Source organism: Artemia sp. Qi Xiang Cuo, chromosome 15 (genome assembly GCF_049724085.1).
Source record: "Artemia sp. Qi Xiang Cuo chromosome 15, ASM4972408v1, whole genome shotgun sequence".
In the NCBI taxonomy this organism is placed as follows: domain Eukaryota; kingdom Metazoa; phylum Arthropoda; class Branchiopoda; order Anostraca; family Artemiidae; genus Artemia; species Artemia sp. Qi Xiang Cuo.
In genome coordinates this window covers 41,415,192-41,434,379 of record NC_142808.1, presented here as the reverse complement: position 1 = coordinate 41,434,379, position 19,188 = coordinate 41,415,192, and the positions used below count along the sequence as shown (strand labels likewise).

General features: G+C 35.5%; 1 protein-coding gene across 1 annotated transcript; it reads right to left on the bottom strand.

Moving 5' to 3' along the window:
- Positions 1 to 649: 649 nt before the first annotated feature.
- Positions 650 to 17,212, bottom strand: LOC148943677 (uncharacterized). The gene is made up of 3 exons (XM_089101196.1): positions 17,155 to 17,212; positions 11,151 to 11,360; positions 650 to 1,533 (listed from the first exon to the last, which is right to left on the bottom strand). The coding sequence occupies exon 3, from the start codon at positions 1,301 to 1,303 to the stop codon at positions 650 to 652; it is 654 nt and encodes a 217-aa protein (XP_088957322.1). The 5' UTR covers positions 1,304 to 1,533; positions 11,151 to 11,360; positions 17,155 to 17,212.
- Positions 17,213 to 19,188: the final 1,976 nt, after the last annotated feature.

Here is a 19,188-nt window from a genome sequence, read left to right as displayed (position 1 = left end):
GGGCACGTACGCAAAGTCTATACCTTCAAGCAAATTCCATATGATATTTCAAATTACTAGACCTTCTATAGAAACGGTACCTCTTTGCTAATGACCCTGGTAACCGTCCAATGCATTGAAAACCTACACGCATACCCGCTGCCTCAGGCGTAAGTTTGCGGGTAGGGTTTTAATGCATTATACGGTTACTACTTCCATATTCCTGTTTCTTAGTTTTTCAGTAGCGTGCAAATTATGATCTGCTTTTCAAAAGGCAAGGGGGGTGTCAGACCTACTCACGTTAATTTCTGGTTCTTCATTGTTATTTATTGACTTTGTAAGTTATTGTAAATTCTGTTCGTTCTGGATTTCATTTATTTATTAATGGTGATTTGTGGCAGTTTTACGCTTGAAAAATTATTTGAATTTATTTCAGCTCATTTTTGGTTTGGTTAGCTCTTTATTTTTTCTTTTAAAAACTTATTTTGTAGAATTTTTTTTAAAAATTAACCACTAAAAGAGCAGTAGTATTTGTAATTACTGATAAACAAATTTGAACGAAGTGATTCTTTTTCAATTTAGTTGATCTAAATTCTTCTCTTTCTCTGTGTCTCTTGCCTCTTTGTGGAGGTTACAATTTTTGCAGTGATACGAATGTATTGAATTGATATTAATTATCAAAGTACATAACGATACTTACTATTTGAGTGCGAAGATGGCCCATCTTTTCTTCCACCGGGGTTGGTTTCGTAGGTGTCACTGTAGGTGCCCACTTCTGAACAGCATTTTTTCTCCTTTCGAAATAATCACAAAAGTCATTCAAACCGTCATCAACTTGGCTGCTAGTAGCAGTCAAACAATCATCACTATAATCACTATCTTTCATGTCTCCTGAGTCCCACGAAGCGTAATCAGAATTTTGCTCCTGCTGTGCCTCTTTCTCGCCTGTTATATTGGGCTTAGATCGTGGACGTGGACTTGGTCGTGAAGAAATACTTGATAGGGTACCATAATCAGATGCGCTTGATTTACTCAAAGTGCCACAATCTGATACGCTTGATTTTTCCCACATGTCCGCAAGACTGTCATATCCAGGATTTGCATAAATAGCGGAGCTCTGATTTGTATCGAGGCTGCTATGCCACCGTTTTGTCGTCACTGGTTGGTGATCATCAGGTTGCTGTCTATATTTTTCTTGCGCTTCTGGTTGCCGTAGATGTTCTGTTTCTTTGCGGTGCACGTAAAATATCTCACTCCAAGAAGCATGGAGACCCAACTTGGCACGTAGTTTACGGAACTTGGGCTTTATGGTCAAATCACTCATAGTTAACACACTTGCCAAACTAAAAAACTCTAAAATTACATCTGGTTTATTTTTACACCGGATTCATTCGCCAAGAGACTGAAATTCTTATGCCACTTATTTACGACGATAGGAGACAGCCACAATCATGCAGCAAATAGTTAAGTGAAGAAAGCCGCACTTCTAAAACTTCTGCTATGGTTTCCTTCACAAATGTTGTGTCCTCGATGTTAGAGATGTAGTGGGTTTTCCTGAAACCATAAAAATAAATCCGAAATATTCAAACTCAGGATCTCAGGAATGTACAACTAACCAAATTATGTAGTATAAAATTTGATATAGCAGCATTGAAACGACACTTCATTTGTATGTATTCAAAAGATTGCTGATTTTATTTCAAAGATATGCAAAAGCACGGCCTTGATACCTGAGAGGAAAATAAAAAGTTGGCATTCATAGACCGTATCTGTTAAGTAGGCTACGATTAACAGATTCACGTTCAAAGAATTGATCGATCTGGTCAATCTGATAAACCCCATTTTGTCAAGTTCCTACCTCACTAGTTTTGGGCCCCTTTGGCTTATTTTTTGGAAGGCCCTTAGCCTATTGTCTCTCGGTAAGCCTAAATCAGCCACGACTAGCCTAAAAAAATATTATAAAAGACTTGCTGGCCTAAGCAAAGTAAGGCCAAGACAACTTGGTTCTGTGACACGTTAAGATGGCAGCATATTGCTAATTTTATATATATATATATATATATATATATATATATATATATATATATATATATATATATATATATATATATATATATATATATATATATATATATATATATATATATATATATATATATATATATTAAGCCGGCACACTAATTCTTCTGGGAGTAGCAATCTAATGATTGCAAAAAGACTGAATGTCCGGCGATATAGGATCTTCATTAATCTCAACCGTTTATTTCACAAAACTTTCAGCATTCCTGTCTCCCAAACAATCAAGCATACAATACCCAATGCCTCAATCATTTAAATTTTACTTGTCAGTAGGGTAATACGGACAACCTTCCTAAAGCTATTCTTAAAGATTCCTAGCAAAAGCTTCGAGATTGAAAAGATACTCTTAGAAGCAGTAGGCCCTTCCAGGGCCGTGTCCAGGATTTTTTTCGGAGCTTTTTTTTTTGGGGGGGGGGGTAAAAAAACCTTATAACATTTTAATGTAGATAATTTCGGAGACTACACTGCCTTTCCATGACGATAAATAAAAGTTCAAATAGGGATAAAATCCTTTTAATATACAGTGATGATGATAACAGTGATAAAAAATCACAAAAATACCAGATATTTAGGTCACATATGCAGTGACCATCATCAGTAGTAAAACTAAAATAAAACAATTTAAAATAAAAGTTTATATACTAAATCAAATAACACTACATATTGTTTAAATCTCTAATTCTTTTCAAAGCAAAGGCGGAAGCTGTTCTCTTTGACCTTCTTGGATTCGGTTCATTAGCGTTCAATGATATAACATTTGGACAAAGGTCAACTACATTGGGTGAATTGAACTTTACTCTGTCAGATTTTAATAAATTATCATAGATAGAGTTCAGCCAATATTCACCTGTATCCCGATTCAAAGCAATATTCTTGAATAAAATTTTCTTTATTTACAAAATTTCACGAAAATTTTGCTTTAAACCCCGATCCCTAGAAATCAAAGAGACATTCTCGAACAAAATAAAATGGTCTGGAAAATTAAAAATATGTTCAGAAAGGGCTGCAGTAAAATCTTCAGACTTGGAATCTTGCTCTAAAGCCAAAGAGATAGAATCTTTGTGTTGTAATAATCTCGTTTCCAAACTATGGTTAGTACGTCCCACATATGAGCTTCCACAAGTACATGGGATCTGATAAACCCCACTTTGTTGCCCCAATGAAGTTAGATCCTTTCCAGAATTTAGAAAACTACCCAAAGTATTATTACTCTTTAAAGCTACCCTTAGAAAATTGCTTTGTAAAATTCTTTTAAGTTTTTCACTTAGCCCGGGTACATATGGTAGGGAACAAAAAACATCCTTCTCCCGAGTTGTCTCCAAGACTTCCTTAGAAATCTCTAGAAACCTTTTTTCTTCTTTTTGAAAAAGTCTGGTTAATTAACCATTCTGGATACATGTTACTTATTAGTATTTTCCTTAGAAAAGACAACTCCTCCTCAACAAATTTTGGAGAGCAAATACTAAAGATCCGATCAGTTAAAGAAAATCTAATAAAAGATGTTAGCTTAGTAAGAGCTTCTATCGTAAAAACCCTGTCTAATTTTGTATTGAAACCGGAATTTCCTAGTACGACCATCAAAGACATAAGAATTCTTAAAAACTTAAAAAAGGATGATTCAATTACCATTACAAAAGCAGAAAAGAGCAACAGTTTAGTTATCATGAATACTGAGGACAACGAATAAAAATTAAGAAGTTTACTAGAGGATGAAAAAACATACAAGAAGCTATTGTATAATCCAACAGACTCTTTTACAAATAAATTTAAGAAAGAATTGAAGTGCTTAAAGGATGAAGGAAAAATTACACCTCAACTCTATTACAAAAGCCTGCCACGCAGTTCCTTGTGCCCTAAACTATATGGACTTACCAAAATTCATGAGTCTAACCTACCATTACGACCAATTGTGTCAAGTACAAGGTCACCAACAATTTTTTTGAGAAAATGGTTAGTGTCAATATGTAAACCACTTTTGTCTACACGAATTTCGTATATTAAGAATTCTTCGAATTTGGTTGAAAAACCGAAAAAAGTAGAAATATCTTCAAATTCTTTGCTTTCAAGCTTCGACATTGTATCAATGTGCACAAATATTGATGTAGAAGCAGCCGAAACTCTTCTAGAAGGAAAGCTCTTAAGAAATTTGGATTTGATTAGTGGCAAAACAGATTTGGAAGTTTCTGTACTTATGTATTTAGTGAGGTTGTGCAATAAGTTCTCTTATTTTTTTAAATTTAGAGGGGAGTATTTCGAAAAAATAAATGGTTTACCTATGGGGGCCCCTTTATCCCCTTTATTAGCTAATATTTTTGTGGAGAATATTGAAACAATTGCGTTAGATTCATATTTTTAAAAACATATTTTCTGGGGCCGGTATATGGATGACATTATTTCAGTATGGGATTATGGGGAGGAGGAATTAAAAGGATTTTTGGAACATTTAAATTGTTTGGGAGGGGATTTAAAGTTTACCGTTGAATTGGAAGAGAATGGGAAACTTCCTTTCCTTGATGTTCTTCTTTTGAAAAATCAAAATAGTCTGGATTTTAAAATTTACAGAAAACCGACAAATAACAATAGATTTTTGCCTTATAGTTCCGGTCACGCTCGCCGAGTAAAAATTGGCTTGATCATTTCTTTAACTGATCGGATCTTTAATATTTGCTCTCCAAAATTTGTTGAGGAGGAGTTGTCTTTTCTAAGGAAAATACTAATAAGTAACATGTATCCAGAATGGTTAATTAACCAGACTTTTTCAAAAAGAAGAAAAATGTTTCTAGAGATTTCTAAGGAAGTCTTGGAGACAACTCGGGAGAAGGATGTTTTTAGTTCCTTACCATATGTACCCGGGTTAAGTGAAAAACTTAAAAGAATTTTACAAAGCAATGGTCTAAGGGTAGCTTTAAAGAGTAATAATACTTTGGGTAGTTTTCTAAATTCTGGGAAGGATCTACCTTCATTGGGGCAACAAAGTGGGGTTTATCAGATCCCATGTACTTGTGGAAGCTCATATGTGGGACGTACGAACCAGAGTTTGGAAATGAGATTATTCAAACACAAAGATTCTATTTCTTCGGCTTTAAAGCAAGATTCTAAGTCTGAAGATTTCACTTCAGCCCTTTCAGAACATATTTTTAATTTTCCAGACCATTTTATTTTGTTTTAGAATGTCTCTTTGATTTCTAGGGATCGGGGTTTAAAGCAAAATTTTCGTGAAATTCTTGAAATAAAGAAAATCTAATTCAAGAATATTGCTTTGAATCGGGATACAGGTGAATATAGGCTGAACCCTATCTATGATAATTTATTAAAATCTGACAGAGTAAAGTTCAATTCACCCAATGTAGTTGACCTTTGTCCAAATGTTATATCATTGAACGCTAATGAACCGAATCCAAGAAGGTCAAAGAGAATAGCTTCCACCTTTGCTTTGAAAAGAATTAGAGATTCAAACAATATGTAGTGTCATTTGATTTAGTATATAAACTTTTGTTTTAAATTGTTTTATTTTATTTACTACTGATGACGGTCACTGTATATGTGACCGAAATATCTGGTATTTTTGTGAATTTCTATCACTGTTATCATCATCACTGTCTATTAAAAGGATTTTATCCCTATTTGAACTTTTATTTATCGACATTTTAATGTATTTTTTTTAAGTTTTTACGAGTCAGACAAACCCTTCGGGTCAAAATCCTAGCCTCCTCCCTGGATACGGCCTTGAATACCTCAAAACAATTTTAGGTATTCAATCTTCATTCAATCTTCAAAAATATCAAAAGCTATTTACTTTTGAAAAAATGCTTCTGTTTATCAGGAATTATTTCGTTATGATTTTTTTTTTCAATTTGAGCCCCTGGCCCCTAAAATGCTACATTAACCCTTAACGAATGGAGGAGGGATATTTTTGTGGGATACTTTAGACACAGATTACACCCAGTATAAGCTAAAGCATCAACTCCGGTAAAATAGATTGAGGTGAGCATCAGGCCTGTCCCACAAGAAATCAATTTTTTTTAGGATTTATCCTATAGTCTCTTACATTTTTCAAACACTTCAGCATTTATGCTGAATTGTGTTTCCTGCCAGCATTATCCTGGCCCACCCCCCACCCCAAAAAAAAAAAAAAAAAAAAAAAACAAATAATGCATTGTGCCAACATCGTTCTTTACTTAGGCAGCGCGATTGCGCTGCCTATGATTAAGATAACTCCTTGTGAAATGGCTTTATCCCTTTACGCACTACTGCAAGTAGAAATGGTTGATTCAGCCCCCTTGCGAATCTTCTCGTTTTTTAATTTTTCTAAACATGGTGATGCGGTTAAACTCCGTTGCTTTGTTAGTACATCCCCCTTTAAATTCATGCATGTATCCGACCACTCCTACCCACTAATTTTAAACATTGAGTTAACCATGGTTGACCGTGAGTTGAACTTAGCCAAATAGTCATTTCATCTAGCTTAAAATGAATTAGGAGCTAATTTATACAATAAAATTTATCCGTAGTAGGTCCGGGAAAGCTTTCACCTCGTAGGAATTTAAATTCTACCCAATTTTCCCTAGTTTTTTTATAATTCATTTTTCGCATAATTATCCTATTTTAGCCCAACTTTCTAACCCTTCTACAACCGCTAGGCAACTTCAAAAAAAAAATTCCGCCGGAGGTGCTGGTCTCGTAGAGAAAATGCATGCCAAGTAGGCTATAGAGGTTCTTTAGTTTGGCATGGCAAAAACAAATTGCAAATAAGTGAAGCTTTCAAGAAACTGATTGCAATGAAACCAATTTACACCTATGATTTTTTAGGTATTTTAATTGAAAAGTTTTTCCTTTGGTATTCTCATTGAAAAATTTGGTAAAAAAACAAAATATCCCCCCCCCCCCTTTAGACTTAGAAAATACTTTTCTAAATACTGTACTTTTCTTTCGTCATTTTTCTTTTTAAACGTCTGAGGTGGGAGATTTGGTAATTCTCCTTGCTCAGCTGTTCTTTCCTAAACCCATCCTGCCTACACAAAACAATTTTCAAAGCGAGTCCAACGGTACAGTAAGAATTCTATCTAATATACTTTTAGGTCATATGACCTAGTATCCACAGGCCTAAAAAAGGGGTTCTCCCAGTTTTCCACAGCCGAAACATACTAGAGTTACAAAGTCTAGAAAGCGGAGCTGACAGCGAAGTGGCAGTGACGGAAAAAACAGAATTTCGAAAACCTATTTACGAAATCCTATACGTTCATCTATCTTTTTCGTTCTAAATGAAAAAAGAAAATGAAAAGGCACCATTTAATGTTTCAAAAGTCATCGAGCTAATAATTCTAATTTCTTGACTATTATTACATTAGCTCAACAGATTCTTATCGCCTTACGTCAGAATTATACTACAATAAGGGAAATCCCCGTCCCCCTGTCACCTAAGAACAAATTTATCAGTATTCTTGAAAACTTGAAAGACACATTTGACATACTAGGTTTTTGAGGGAGGAGAGGCAATCTGCTGTCTTGTGCGTGGATCAGACCTAAAGAAGTTTGCTTAAGGTGTGTTGGTAAAATTACTTCTAGAAACCCGAAATGGTTTAGATTTCTCGTAGGCAGAGTTCATATCAATGGCTATATTTACTTTCTTCGGACAAAGCTATATAAACTGTATTAATGTAAGTCTGTATTGGATATACAAGGGCAAGACCGCTTCAAAACGTGTGATTTGTTGTTTAAGCCTATAATCTTAAAATGGCGTGATTTGTTGTCTAGGCCAAAGAGAATAGGTAACTTGTATGAGTGGAAACTAGCGATAGTGTCGACAAAAAGGAATACTAACTAGTGTGTGACTCATGGCTGCCAAACTTAGTAAAATTTTACTAAATTTAGTAAAAACAGACCCGAGTTAGTAAATTTAGTAACTCAAGGTAAAATTCACTAAATTTGTGAAAAAAATTTAAACTTAATAAGCTTTTTAGTAAATTTACCAGAAATATGAAAAAAAAATGTAAAATTATTTTTGTGCTAAGGTTCATTCTGTTAAACAAAATTTGAATATTTTTCTCTGTCTGAATTAATATTTTTTATTTTATGGCTTCAGTTTCTATCCCACCAACCTCTTCATCGCAATCACTATATCGCGCGAAGCTTTGAAAACCTGAAGCTCGAACTCTTACCTGAAAGTGTGGAAGACTTTATTGGAGAACAAGTCAGCTATATTGGTTTCAATCGCCTTCCATATTTGTTTGGGAATCCTGATAGGGAAATAGAGGGAAAAAGACAACTGCACATCTTCGATGTGCAGTGGTCAAACTTAGAGTCTAGGAAAGACTTTGTGAACAATAGACTTAGTGACATAATTGAACCTGACCTGTTCTTGAAAAATTTACGTTCGGTGAAAGATGGTAGGGGGAAACCGATGTTTGATGATCTTTGTGAATTTATGTTGCAGCTGTGCTGTCTCCTCCATTCGTCTGCTGAGTCAGAACGGCAGTTCTCGGTTTTGTTGAACATGAAGACAAAGCTTCGGAATAGGCTCAAGACGGAAACTGTTGCTGCGATGATACACACGAAACAAATTATGCGCCGACAAAATAAAATGGGGGAGTTTTGATTTGGTTCATACCACCGCAGTTAGTGTCAATAATCTCAAGGTGGAAACCAAGAGAATCTTTTTTTAAATTGTCAGGACGAGGTTATAGATTTTGTGGACACTGAGGAAAAGTTCAGAATGTTTTTTTTTCCTCTGATCGTTTGTTGGAGCACTTAAAAAGCCAACAACCTTGTTGAAATACCGTATGTGGATGAAGGTTCATCCGGGCATATAACTGAATGTAAGAGTGTCGACCACTTTTTCAGTCGAGGGTAGTTTGGTTACCGGAAAATAGCTGCTACATTTGCTACCATGCTCCTGTTTGCATTGCGTGCCTGAATGTGCCTATGTCAAATCATCTGGGAGGTTGAAATTTTTTTCGTCTGTATGGAAACTACAGGAAGGGTTATGTCTTTGTTTTTTTTTTTTTTTTTTTATCCTGTATTCGAAGATTTTCATGTTTGCTAAGGTTGATTTGTGATTGGTTCTAACAATTGATCTTGAGAAGATAATCATTTTAATAAATAAAGTTTCTGTGAGGATGGTAATCTCTTGGTAGAAAACAGATTGTTTTATGTCGGAAGTTCATCATAAAAAAAAAGTGTTCGGCTCAAAACAATGCTAGAATCATTTAAAGTTTTGTCTTGACAGCAGTTTCTTGTTTGTCAGGCACCAAAATATCAGTAAGCTGCAAACTACTCAGACAGTAAATTACTGTGTAATATACGGAGCTGCACAAAGCAACAGAAGGGTCGATGCATTCGAGGTTCTTGAGTGCTTTGTCGGTGCCAAGACAGCATCCCGTAAGGGGATGGCAAGAAAAATACGTCAAGTACAGACAAGGCTTACTAGGCGGGGTGTCACTCGCAATCCGTTTCCGGTAGAAACTTTTCTCACAGTAAGATACTTTAGGAGTTGTAAGACAACTGTTGCTCTTTTGAATTCACTTCTTGCAGGCGCAAACGGACAACTTTTGTCCGACACGGTCAAGTCTGCGAGAAGTGATTTGAACAATCAGGACAGTAGTTTACTGACCGGTGAAAATTCGCAGCAGGTTGTTGTTTCTCTTACTCCGACTGTCTTGACCGACCCCCACGGAACGAAAATAGATTAGCAACAGACTTATGAAGAAGTCATAAAAAAGAGACCCTTCAAGGTGGGTATTGCTTGTGTACTGCGCAAGCCCACTCCAACCCTCAACCAATCAGAAGTAGCACCACATTTTTTAGGGAAAAGGAATATTCCACTTCCTGTAACTCCAACGAATCGATAATGCCAGCCTATACAACGACAACTGTAGTTTTATTAAAAAAAAAAAAAAAATCGAGTAACAAGCGACAGTAGTAGGTTTGTTTGAAGGAAAACGGAAGAAAAGAGAATAAGACAGAGAAAAGAGCAAAAGCAAAAAAATTATTTGAAAATCCTATTGATTATCCTCATATAGTAAAAATCGAGGCTTGGTGGTGCGCGTGCGGCGGTAGCCGCAGGCGCAAAAAAAAATTTGGAGCATTTAGTAAAAACAGATGCGATTTAGTAAATTTTTACTCTCAGATTTAGTCAATTCTCCCAGACCATGGTGGCAACACTGGTGTGACTAGATGGTGGTCGTTTCTCGTCATTTTTTTCAGCGTAATGATAAAGCACAATTAGTGTAGTTGTTACCGTAAAAATGTTCGAAATTCGTCAATGTTAACATTCACCGGTGAATGCCCGAAATACCTTTTTTTTTCTCCTTGGCTTTAATCAGCGTTGCCAGTCAACTTTTTCACTTTAATGCAAGGTTTGATGATGACAGATTAGGTTAGGTTAGGTTAGCTTAAGTTTTTTACCCATTTCTGATATTCATAATCAAATTTAACCTAACCTAAACTAGCCTAACATAATCTAACCTAACTTTATCTTTTACCATCATAGCTTGCATAAGACTGAAAAAGCTGACTCGGGACACACAACAATCATTCCTTTTGTTGTTTTTTTTCTGAAGACCATAAAAACCTTACCTTAACAGTGGAGGAGAAGGGCTCTTATGAAGGAAACATGTCAGTAATATCGAAGCATTATCGTTACGTTCCTTATTTACGCTCCTTTTCAATGTAATAGTTGTCGCTCTGAGAATACACCCCAAAAACACCCTAAAAGTTCCATGTTCAGCCCTAATAATATATTTCTCCATTCATAGTCAAAGGACCACACATCACAGGTCCTTTGTTCAAAGGGTATTCCCACAGTCTACACTTTAGCCTACCTTCATCTGTGATTAAGTACATAATTTACAAAAATATTAATTGAAATTATACTAATAAGATGGTAATAATAGAAGAAAACATGATAATCTGATTTCTAGAAACATTATAGAATAAGAATTTATTACTTTAGTGTTTTCTTTTAGTTTGTTTTTATATATTTAAGGGATATACACAGGGCCGGATTTTAAGTTTTGCCGCTTCTAGGCCTAAGGGTTTTTGCCGTTCCATTTTTGCGAGATTTCCGAAGAAATCCCCAAAAAACTCAGGGGTACCTGGGATCGCTGAAAAGAACACAATTGATGAGCCAAAAGTAATGAAAGAGAGAGGTGATACCAAACTCTCAGCTGCAGTTCTTGGGAGACATGTCAGTTTACAAGTGGCCACGGAATTCCTGTGCTGTTTAAAATCACTTTTCGGTGAATAGAAAGCGCAGTGGTGGAGTGCACCTGGCACTTTGACGGTAAATAAAATCAGTCCAGTTTCTGTTAAGAAAAAAAATCAGTCAGTGATAATTAATGCGCTCCTAGGCCTAGTTGGCCTATTGGTAAATCCTGGTCTGGATATACAGTATATGGGACTATAAAGGGGTGGGTCGTATCATCAGAGTAACGGTCATTATATCAAAAAGGGTACTGACGTATTATAACGACAACACTGTCGCTCTTGATCTGTTGTAAAACCGATTTCTCAATGTGCATAATTAGCTTAGCTGCATAATTAACTAGCTGTACATAATTAGATAATTACTTCAGCCTGAGTTAGATAAACTACTATGCAGGTATTTTTCAATTAGATATTTAAAATATAGAGTTGGTTATGTTAGGTATTCAATATGATGCGTTCTGGGCGGCCTGCTTTCCATAATTCTCTGTTGTACTTTCCATATTTTTGTTATTAAAGTATTATATTTTCGGTACTTGAGTGTTATTCAGTATACAATCGAGAATTTGGATCTCGAGAAACATACTAAAACATGATGAAAATATCATACTTTAGTAACAAAACTATGGAAACTACAACAAAGAATTATGGTAGGGGGTCACCCAGAACGCATTAAATTAAATACCTAACTTAACATAACGTAACCGAACCAAAATACCATCTCTATATACTGAATATTTAACAAAATTATACCTAAAACGTAGAATTCAACTTTTCTTCGAGTACTGACAGGAATGAACAAGGATGGATCCAGAATTTTTTTTCGGGGGGGGGGGGTTACTAATTTTTGAGTTTTACGGGGGGGGGGGGGTTACTAATTTTTGACTCAGTTTTCGACTAATTTTACTGATTTTTACCTAGGTTTTACTAATTTTCAACGTATTTTCGACTCGGTCAAAAATTTCGGGGGGGGGGGGGGTTCAAACCGGGTAACCCCCCCCCCCCTGTATACGGCCTTGGGAATAAACCGGTTATGGTCTGATCTGCAGATCCAAATTCTCGAGTGTGAACTGAATCAAACAGTTCGTGGTAACAAACTGTAAGCAAGGAGCGACCCGGCTCAATGGTAACCGAAACTCTAAAAAACAGAATTTTGATACCAATAGATACATCAAAAGAATCAGATTTTAATTCTGATTTCAAATGAATGTGTTTCATCAAATTTAATTTTACCCATCAAAAGTTACGCGCCTGAGAAAATTTTGCTGATTTTTGAAAAAAGGAGGAAAGACCCCCTAAAAGTTATAGACCCTTAATGAAAATCACACCATCATATTCAGCGTATCAGAGAACCCTACTGTAAAGGTTTCAAGCTCCTATCTACAAAAATGTGGAATTTTCCATTTTTTGCCAGAAGAATGATCACGGATGCAGGTTTTTTTTTTTTTTTTTTTTTCCAGGGGTGATCGTATAGACCAATTATTCCCATAAAATCGTGGGATGGATCATTAGAACGCATATTAAAAGTTCTAGTGCCCTTTCTAAGTTACCAAAAAATAGATGGCAAATAGACACCCTCCCGCACTCTTTTTTCCCCAAAGTAATCTGATCAAAATTTTGACATAGCCATTTCGTTCAGCGTGCTCGAAAATATTATAACTATGTCTTTTAGGATGACTTAATTCCTCGAAGCCCCCAGGAGGAGGGCTGAAAGTTATGAACTTTACCCAATGTTAACATATAGTAAGCGTATTGGTTATTGGGACCCGGCTCAATGGTAACCGAAACTCTAGAAAACGGTATTTTGATACAAATAGATACATAAAAAGAATTGGATTTTAATGCTGATTTCAAATATATAAGTTTAATCAAGTTTAATTCTTCCCATCAAAAGTTACGCGCCTGAGAAAATTTGGCTGATTTTTGAAAAAAGGGCAAAAGACCCCCTAAAAGTTATAGAACCTGAATGAAAATCACACCATCATATCTTGCGTATCAGAGAACCCTACTATAGACGTTTCGAGCTCCTATCTATAAAAATGTGGGAATTTACATTTTTTGCCAGAAGAAAGATCACGGGTGTGTGTTTATTTTTTTTTTTTTCCAGGGGTGATCGTAGCGACCCAGTGGTCCTAAAATATCGCGGGATGGCTCATTGGAATGGAAATTAAAAGTTATAGTGCCCTTTTTAAGTGACCAAAAAAATGGAGGGCAACTAGGCCCCCTCCCACGCTCATTGTTTTCCCGAAGTCACCTGATCAAAATTTTGAGATATCCATTTTGTTCAGCATGTTCGAAAATATTATAAGTATGTCTTTTAGGATGACTTAATCCCCCGAAGTTCCCGTGAGGAGGGCTCAAAGTTATGAAGTTTACCCAATGTTAACACATAGTATTGGTTATTGGGAAGTATACAGTACAGACGTTTTCAGTGGAGATTTTTCCTGGTAGTGGGGGGGGGGAGGTCGGGCCGGTAGGTACGCAGGGGGGGGGCCTCCGGCCCCCCCCCGAAATCTCTCGATTTTTTTCATTTTCCAATAATTTTCTGATTTTTCTCACAGAATAATGGGTTTGAAGGATTTGCCCCCCCCCCCCGAAACAAATTGCCCCCGCCCCGAAACAAATTCCTGCGTACGTGCCTGGGGTCGGGGGTTATGTAAGAGGATCTTTCCATGAAGGAAGTTTTCATGGGGGAAGGGACATTGCTATGAAGGGGACGCCGGACTTCCCAGCATTATTTAAAAAAAGATCAGAAATTAAATATAAAGAAACAAGTTTTTCAACTGCAATAGCAGCAACATCAAAACTTTAAACGAACAGAAAATATTACATTTATGATTGGGTTCACCCCCTAGTCAATACCTCACTCTTTAAGTCAGAGATTTTTTAGTACTTTCATAAGAGCTATTTATTCTAATTAACGGCCTTTGTGATTAAGCGGTCGTTTTTAAAGAATTGGAACAAAATTTGAACTTTCGCTTAAAGAGCAAGGTATTGACTAGGGGGCGAACCCCCTAATATATATATTAAAAATATATGAATATAGGAGTTCGTTACGTAAGTTAATTCGTAAGTTACGTACATTTATTACCAATAAAAACGTTCGTAAATAAAATGAAACAAGTTTCGAGAAAGCCATTTAACCAAATAAAAGTAAATTAATATGAAAATTTTGTTATAATTATTCATGTACTGTGAGCCAAGATCAAAACCTGCATTTATTAAAAAAACATTCAAAAATTAAATAAAAAAAACAAGTTTTTTTAACTGAAAGTAAGGAGCGACATTAAAACTTAAAATGAACAGAAATTATTCTGTTTACGAAAGGAGCTGTCCCCTCCTCAACGCCTTGCTCTTTACGCTGAAGTTTGACTCTTTCTCACAACTCTTTTTTTTAAAACAATAAAAAACGTTAGCGTAAAGAGCAAGGCGTTGAGGAGGGGACAGCTTCTTTCATATACGGAATAATTTTTGTTCGTTTTAAGTTTTAATATTGCTCCTTACTTTCAGTTAAAAAAACTTGTTTTTTTTATTTAATAATACAAAAGTACCATATTTTCATTATAGTCACGGAAGAGCATAAATCATATTCAAGCCTGGGTTTAGTAAGAGCAAGCCATAACGCCGTAATTAGAACTTAATACACTGTAAATTCTAGAAAAAGTGCTTTATGAACCTGGGCTTTTTCAGTAAGTGGACTGAAAAAAGTTCCAGAGTATATAGTATGCAACAGGAAGGTTTTGGTATACCAAGGTATTTTGAAGTGTCTAACTCCAATCCTTCCCCTACCAAAGGGCGATGCAATTTTGTTAACTGGGACAATTGTGTGCTATAAAAATGGAACTTCCAAAAATGGATCAGCAGTGCAAATGAGGTTCAAGCAGGGCCGTATAGAGGATTTTTAGGGGGGAGAGGTTGCAAAAAAATAGACTAACTTAAAAAACCATTAAAAACGTGTTTTTATGCATTTTATTATGTTTTTACGAGTCGGAAAAGCACTTCGTTGTGAGGGGGTTCAAACCCCCTAGCCCCTCCCCTGAAAATGGCTTGGGGCTTAAGGACAGTAGATAAGATGTATCTTAAATTTTGAAACGAAATCTTAATATACTGTAGCTCGAAATGTTGGTAAAATTATTGGAATTGTTGTCAAAACCTAGATCCAAAGAAAAGGGAACTTAAAACAAATGTTTATCTTGCTGAGATAAATTGTTTTATATTTGATTTATTTTTACAGTCATTTTCAGTTCAACAGAATCCCAAAAAAGCTAAACACTAAGTTTGCCAATTTTTTTTTTTCAATTTGGCATTACTGGTTGCTGGTGAGAAACAAGAATGAAATCAGCAAAATCAGTTTATTTTCCTCTGGTCACCAGGCCTTCAAAGACGAGGTGACCTACGCTCAAATCAATCAGCATTTAGCCTGATGCTGCATTCAGACATTAAGGACGAGGATGGGATTTAATTCTGAAAGAAACTGGAAAAGGTTTTAAGATTTTAAGGTTTAAGAGATTCAGTTCTTTATCGTAAAAAAAATATGGATTAATCCAGTCATAATCATTTACAAATTGCCATAGCCTGTCCTGTGACTCTGTTAGTATTTTGTCTTGGGGGTGGGGGGGAGTATTTTTGCGGAAAGAAGACTTACAAAAACAGGGCAAAACATATTAAATCCGGAAAAAAGTCGGTAAAGTTCTACCAAATCATATTGTTGAGTTAGGACTAAAGTGAATACACCATTCGATGCCTTTTTTTTATTCTGATTACGAATATAATAATCATTTCTATCGGAAATGAATTTCAGCCTCCCCCTATATAGGCCAATTCAGGGTTAGGTTAGGTATATACCGGGGGGGGGGGGGCTGAAACTCATTTCCGATAGAAATGATTATTATATTCGTAATCAGCATAAAAAAAAGGCATCGAATGGTTTATTCACTTTATTCCTAACTCAATAATATGATTTGGTAGAACTTTGCCAAAAAGTTTCCAAAGAAGCTCAAGATTTCTTTTTTTGGAGGGGGGGGGGTTTCTATGGGTCGAAAGTTTCCATAGAAACTTTCCCTCTATATTCCATAGAACTAAGTACTCTTTAGAGTCAATATTCCCTCCTGAATCCAATTGTAATATCCGTTTGCGTTGGAAATTTTGCTGATTATGTTGGTTTGCACTGTTTTTGTGTAGCCTACTTATCTCTTATCAATAGTTGGTTTATAATGTCAATTTGAAAAAAGCAGAAAAAGTAAGGCTGTATCTGGCTCCGTGATGGGGGAGGAGGGTTCAAGACACGCAAGGGTGGATCCAGTATTTTTTTTTTAGGGGGAGGGCTAAATAGGTTGATCCGATAAACTTGCGTTAGGAGCAAGTTTAATTAACGCAAAATTGCGTTAATTAAGTAAATTACACTACGTTAGGGGAGGCGCGCGCCCCTCCCCTGGAAACACGACTGTCTCGGTAGCGACCATTATATTTGGAAACAGTGCTTAATCGAATGGTACAACTCTTGTTATTAAAGTGCATAGTTTAGAAGAGGTTATGCATAAGATTGGGTCAATATATACCAAATCATATTATTGAGTTTCAAATAAAGTGAATACACCATTCGATGCCTTTTTTATGCTTTTTTCAGCCCCCCCCCCCTATATAGACTAGACCTAACCTACCCCTGAAAGGGCATATATAGGGGGGGGGCTGAAATTCATTTCCCACATAAATGCTTATTATATTTTTAATTAGCATAAAAAAAGGCATCAAATGATGAATTCCCTTTTGTCCTAACCCAATAATATGATTTGGTATATATTGACCCCTAACCTAACCCTGAATTGGCATATATAGTATATATTGACCTAAGATTGTTGTGACTTTTGAAAGTTTATTCAAAGATTTTATTCTTACTCATTCTATTATATTCCAATCAGATAGTAACAATCCGCTCTTAAACTTTTGACATCAGTCTTTCACCATAGCTTATATTTAACTGTTTCAAATTCTTCAGGTCTTACTTGAAGCTACAAGAACTCCTGATAAAAGCCTGAAGGTAAAAGCGAAAAAAACGAACTATGAGACAACTAATGCGGGTATTGCAAAAAATCTGAAAAGGTCACTCGAAACCACAATAATAATACAGTGCGGCATAAACTTATACGGGACAAATACGAGTGTCCAAGAGCTTCGTTAATTGTTTTTGTTTATTTTTGAATTGGTTTTGAAAAATATTTCCACAAAAGAAGTGTTTCAAAGAAAAGTAAAGATCTGCATTAAATCAAATATGGGCAAAAATAAAATAATTTTTCAAGCGTAAAACTGCCATAAATTACCGTCAATAAAAAAGTTAAAACGAACAGAAATTACAATAACTGAAACAAATCCTTATTTCTAGCTGTCTGTTTTTAATTCTCATACCTATAAAAAATGGTAACGCTTGAACAATTATTTGACTTTATCTTTGGTCATCTTTGATTTAATGTAGCTATTTACTTTTCTTAGACACTCAAATGTCTGTTCTGTCTTTGTCGGGTAAACTTCGAAAGGTTAGATTTTCGTTTTTTTTTTGTTTCTTTTTATTTTTTGTTTAGCACTCAGGACAATTCGGCAGAGGTCCTTGTCGAAATATTTGCTTATTTCTTCTTCTTCATGGTTCGCCACTGGCTGATAAAATCGTCGTTTTTTCACCTTTTTTGATTTATTTTTCATTTTGTTATTTTCTTTCCTCTCTGGGTTTCATTTGGAAGCATAAAACGGCCCATTGCAATAATTATGGTCCAAAGCCCTTAACTGAATGTTTATTATAGCCCTCACATATATCCCCCCTCCATACCCTCTTAGTAAGTGTCATAAATCGCCTACTCATCTTAAAAAAAAGACTATTGCGAAAAAAAATCAACTAAAACTAAAAAATTTTCAACTGAAAATCTACCAAAAATTAAACTTGAATGATCAAAAGTTTTGAATTGAACCTTCAAACTTTACTCTGTGATGAAGCCTGTGTGCTAGTTTTAACGGCGGTAATTGAGGGGAAAGGACGTTCTTACCCCTAACTTTTTTGCTCCTGGCTAGGTTTTAAAAAACACCTTTTTTTGGTCATTTCATTGGAAAAGATACTTTTTTCGTTTAAAAAATGGGGGAAACAACCGAAAGATCAACAGTTTCGAATTGAACCTTTAAACTTCACTCTGTGATGAAGCCTGTGTGCTAGTTTTAACGGCGGTAATTGAGGGGAAAGGACGTTCTTGCCCCCTTACTTTTTTGCTTCTGCCTAGGTTTTGAAAAACACCTTTTTTTGGTCATTTTATTGTAAAAGGTACGTTTTTCATTTAAAAAATGGGCGAAACAACTGAAAATGCACTTTCTGGGAATGTACTGTAGAGCCAAATTTATTAAAAGTGATTAGGTATAAATATAAGCTTTTAAATGAGCCCTTAAATAGCTCTCTTTTGTTACAGTAGCCTTCTAGTTTCTGCTATTCGGTAGGGGATTTATAAGGCCCTGTCTTCATTATGGCTTTTTCATTTCTGGCGAAGTCGGCCGAGTAAAACCAGCTTTTTGCTCATCGAAAAACAAACATTCCTGAAAAACATGTATTGTACTGGGAAGTATGGATGATGAACTTTATGTTATAGACTGAAAATTTTTCGTAGCTGTTAAGGTTGTTTGCAGTATTTTCTAGAGGTGTTTTATCTCCCCTAGATCAGTGATAATTAGAAACTATATTAAAAATAAGTTTTGAACTGAAACTGAGGAGTGCCATTAAAACTTTAAATGAACATACATTATTCCGCATAAATTAAAAAGATCATAGCAGCGTTGTTTCTACATTAAATTCGAATCAAAAACGAACAAAAATTAATTTAAAAAAACAAAGTTTTTCCGAGGGAAGTAAAGAGCGAAGTTGAAACTTAAAACAAACAAAATCAAACTAGCTCTTTACTG

What these genes read in the sequence shown, in the direction of transcription:
- LOC148943677 (XM_089101196.1), bottom strand. Translation starts at nt 1,303, where the DNA reads ATGAGTGATTTGACCATAAAGCCCAAGTTCCGTAAACTACGTGCCAAG.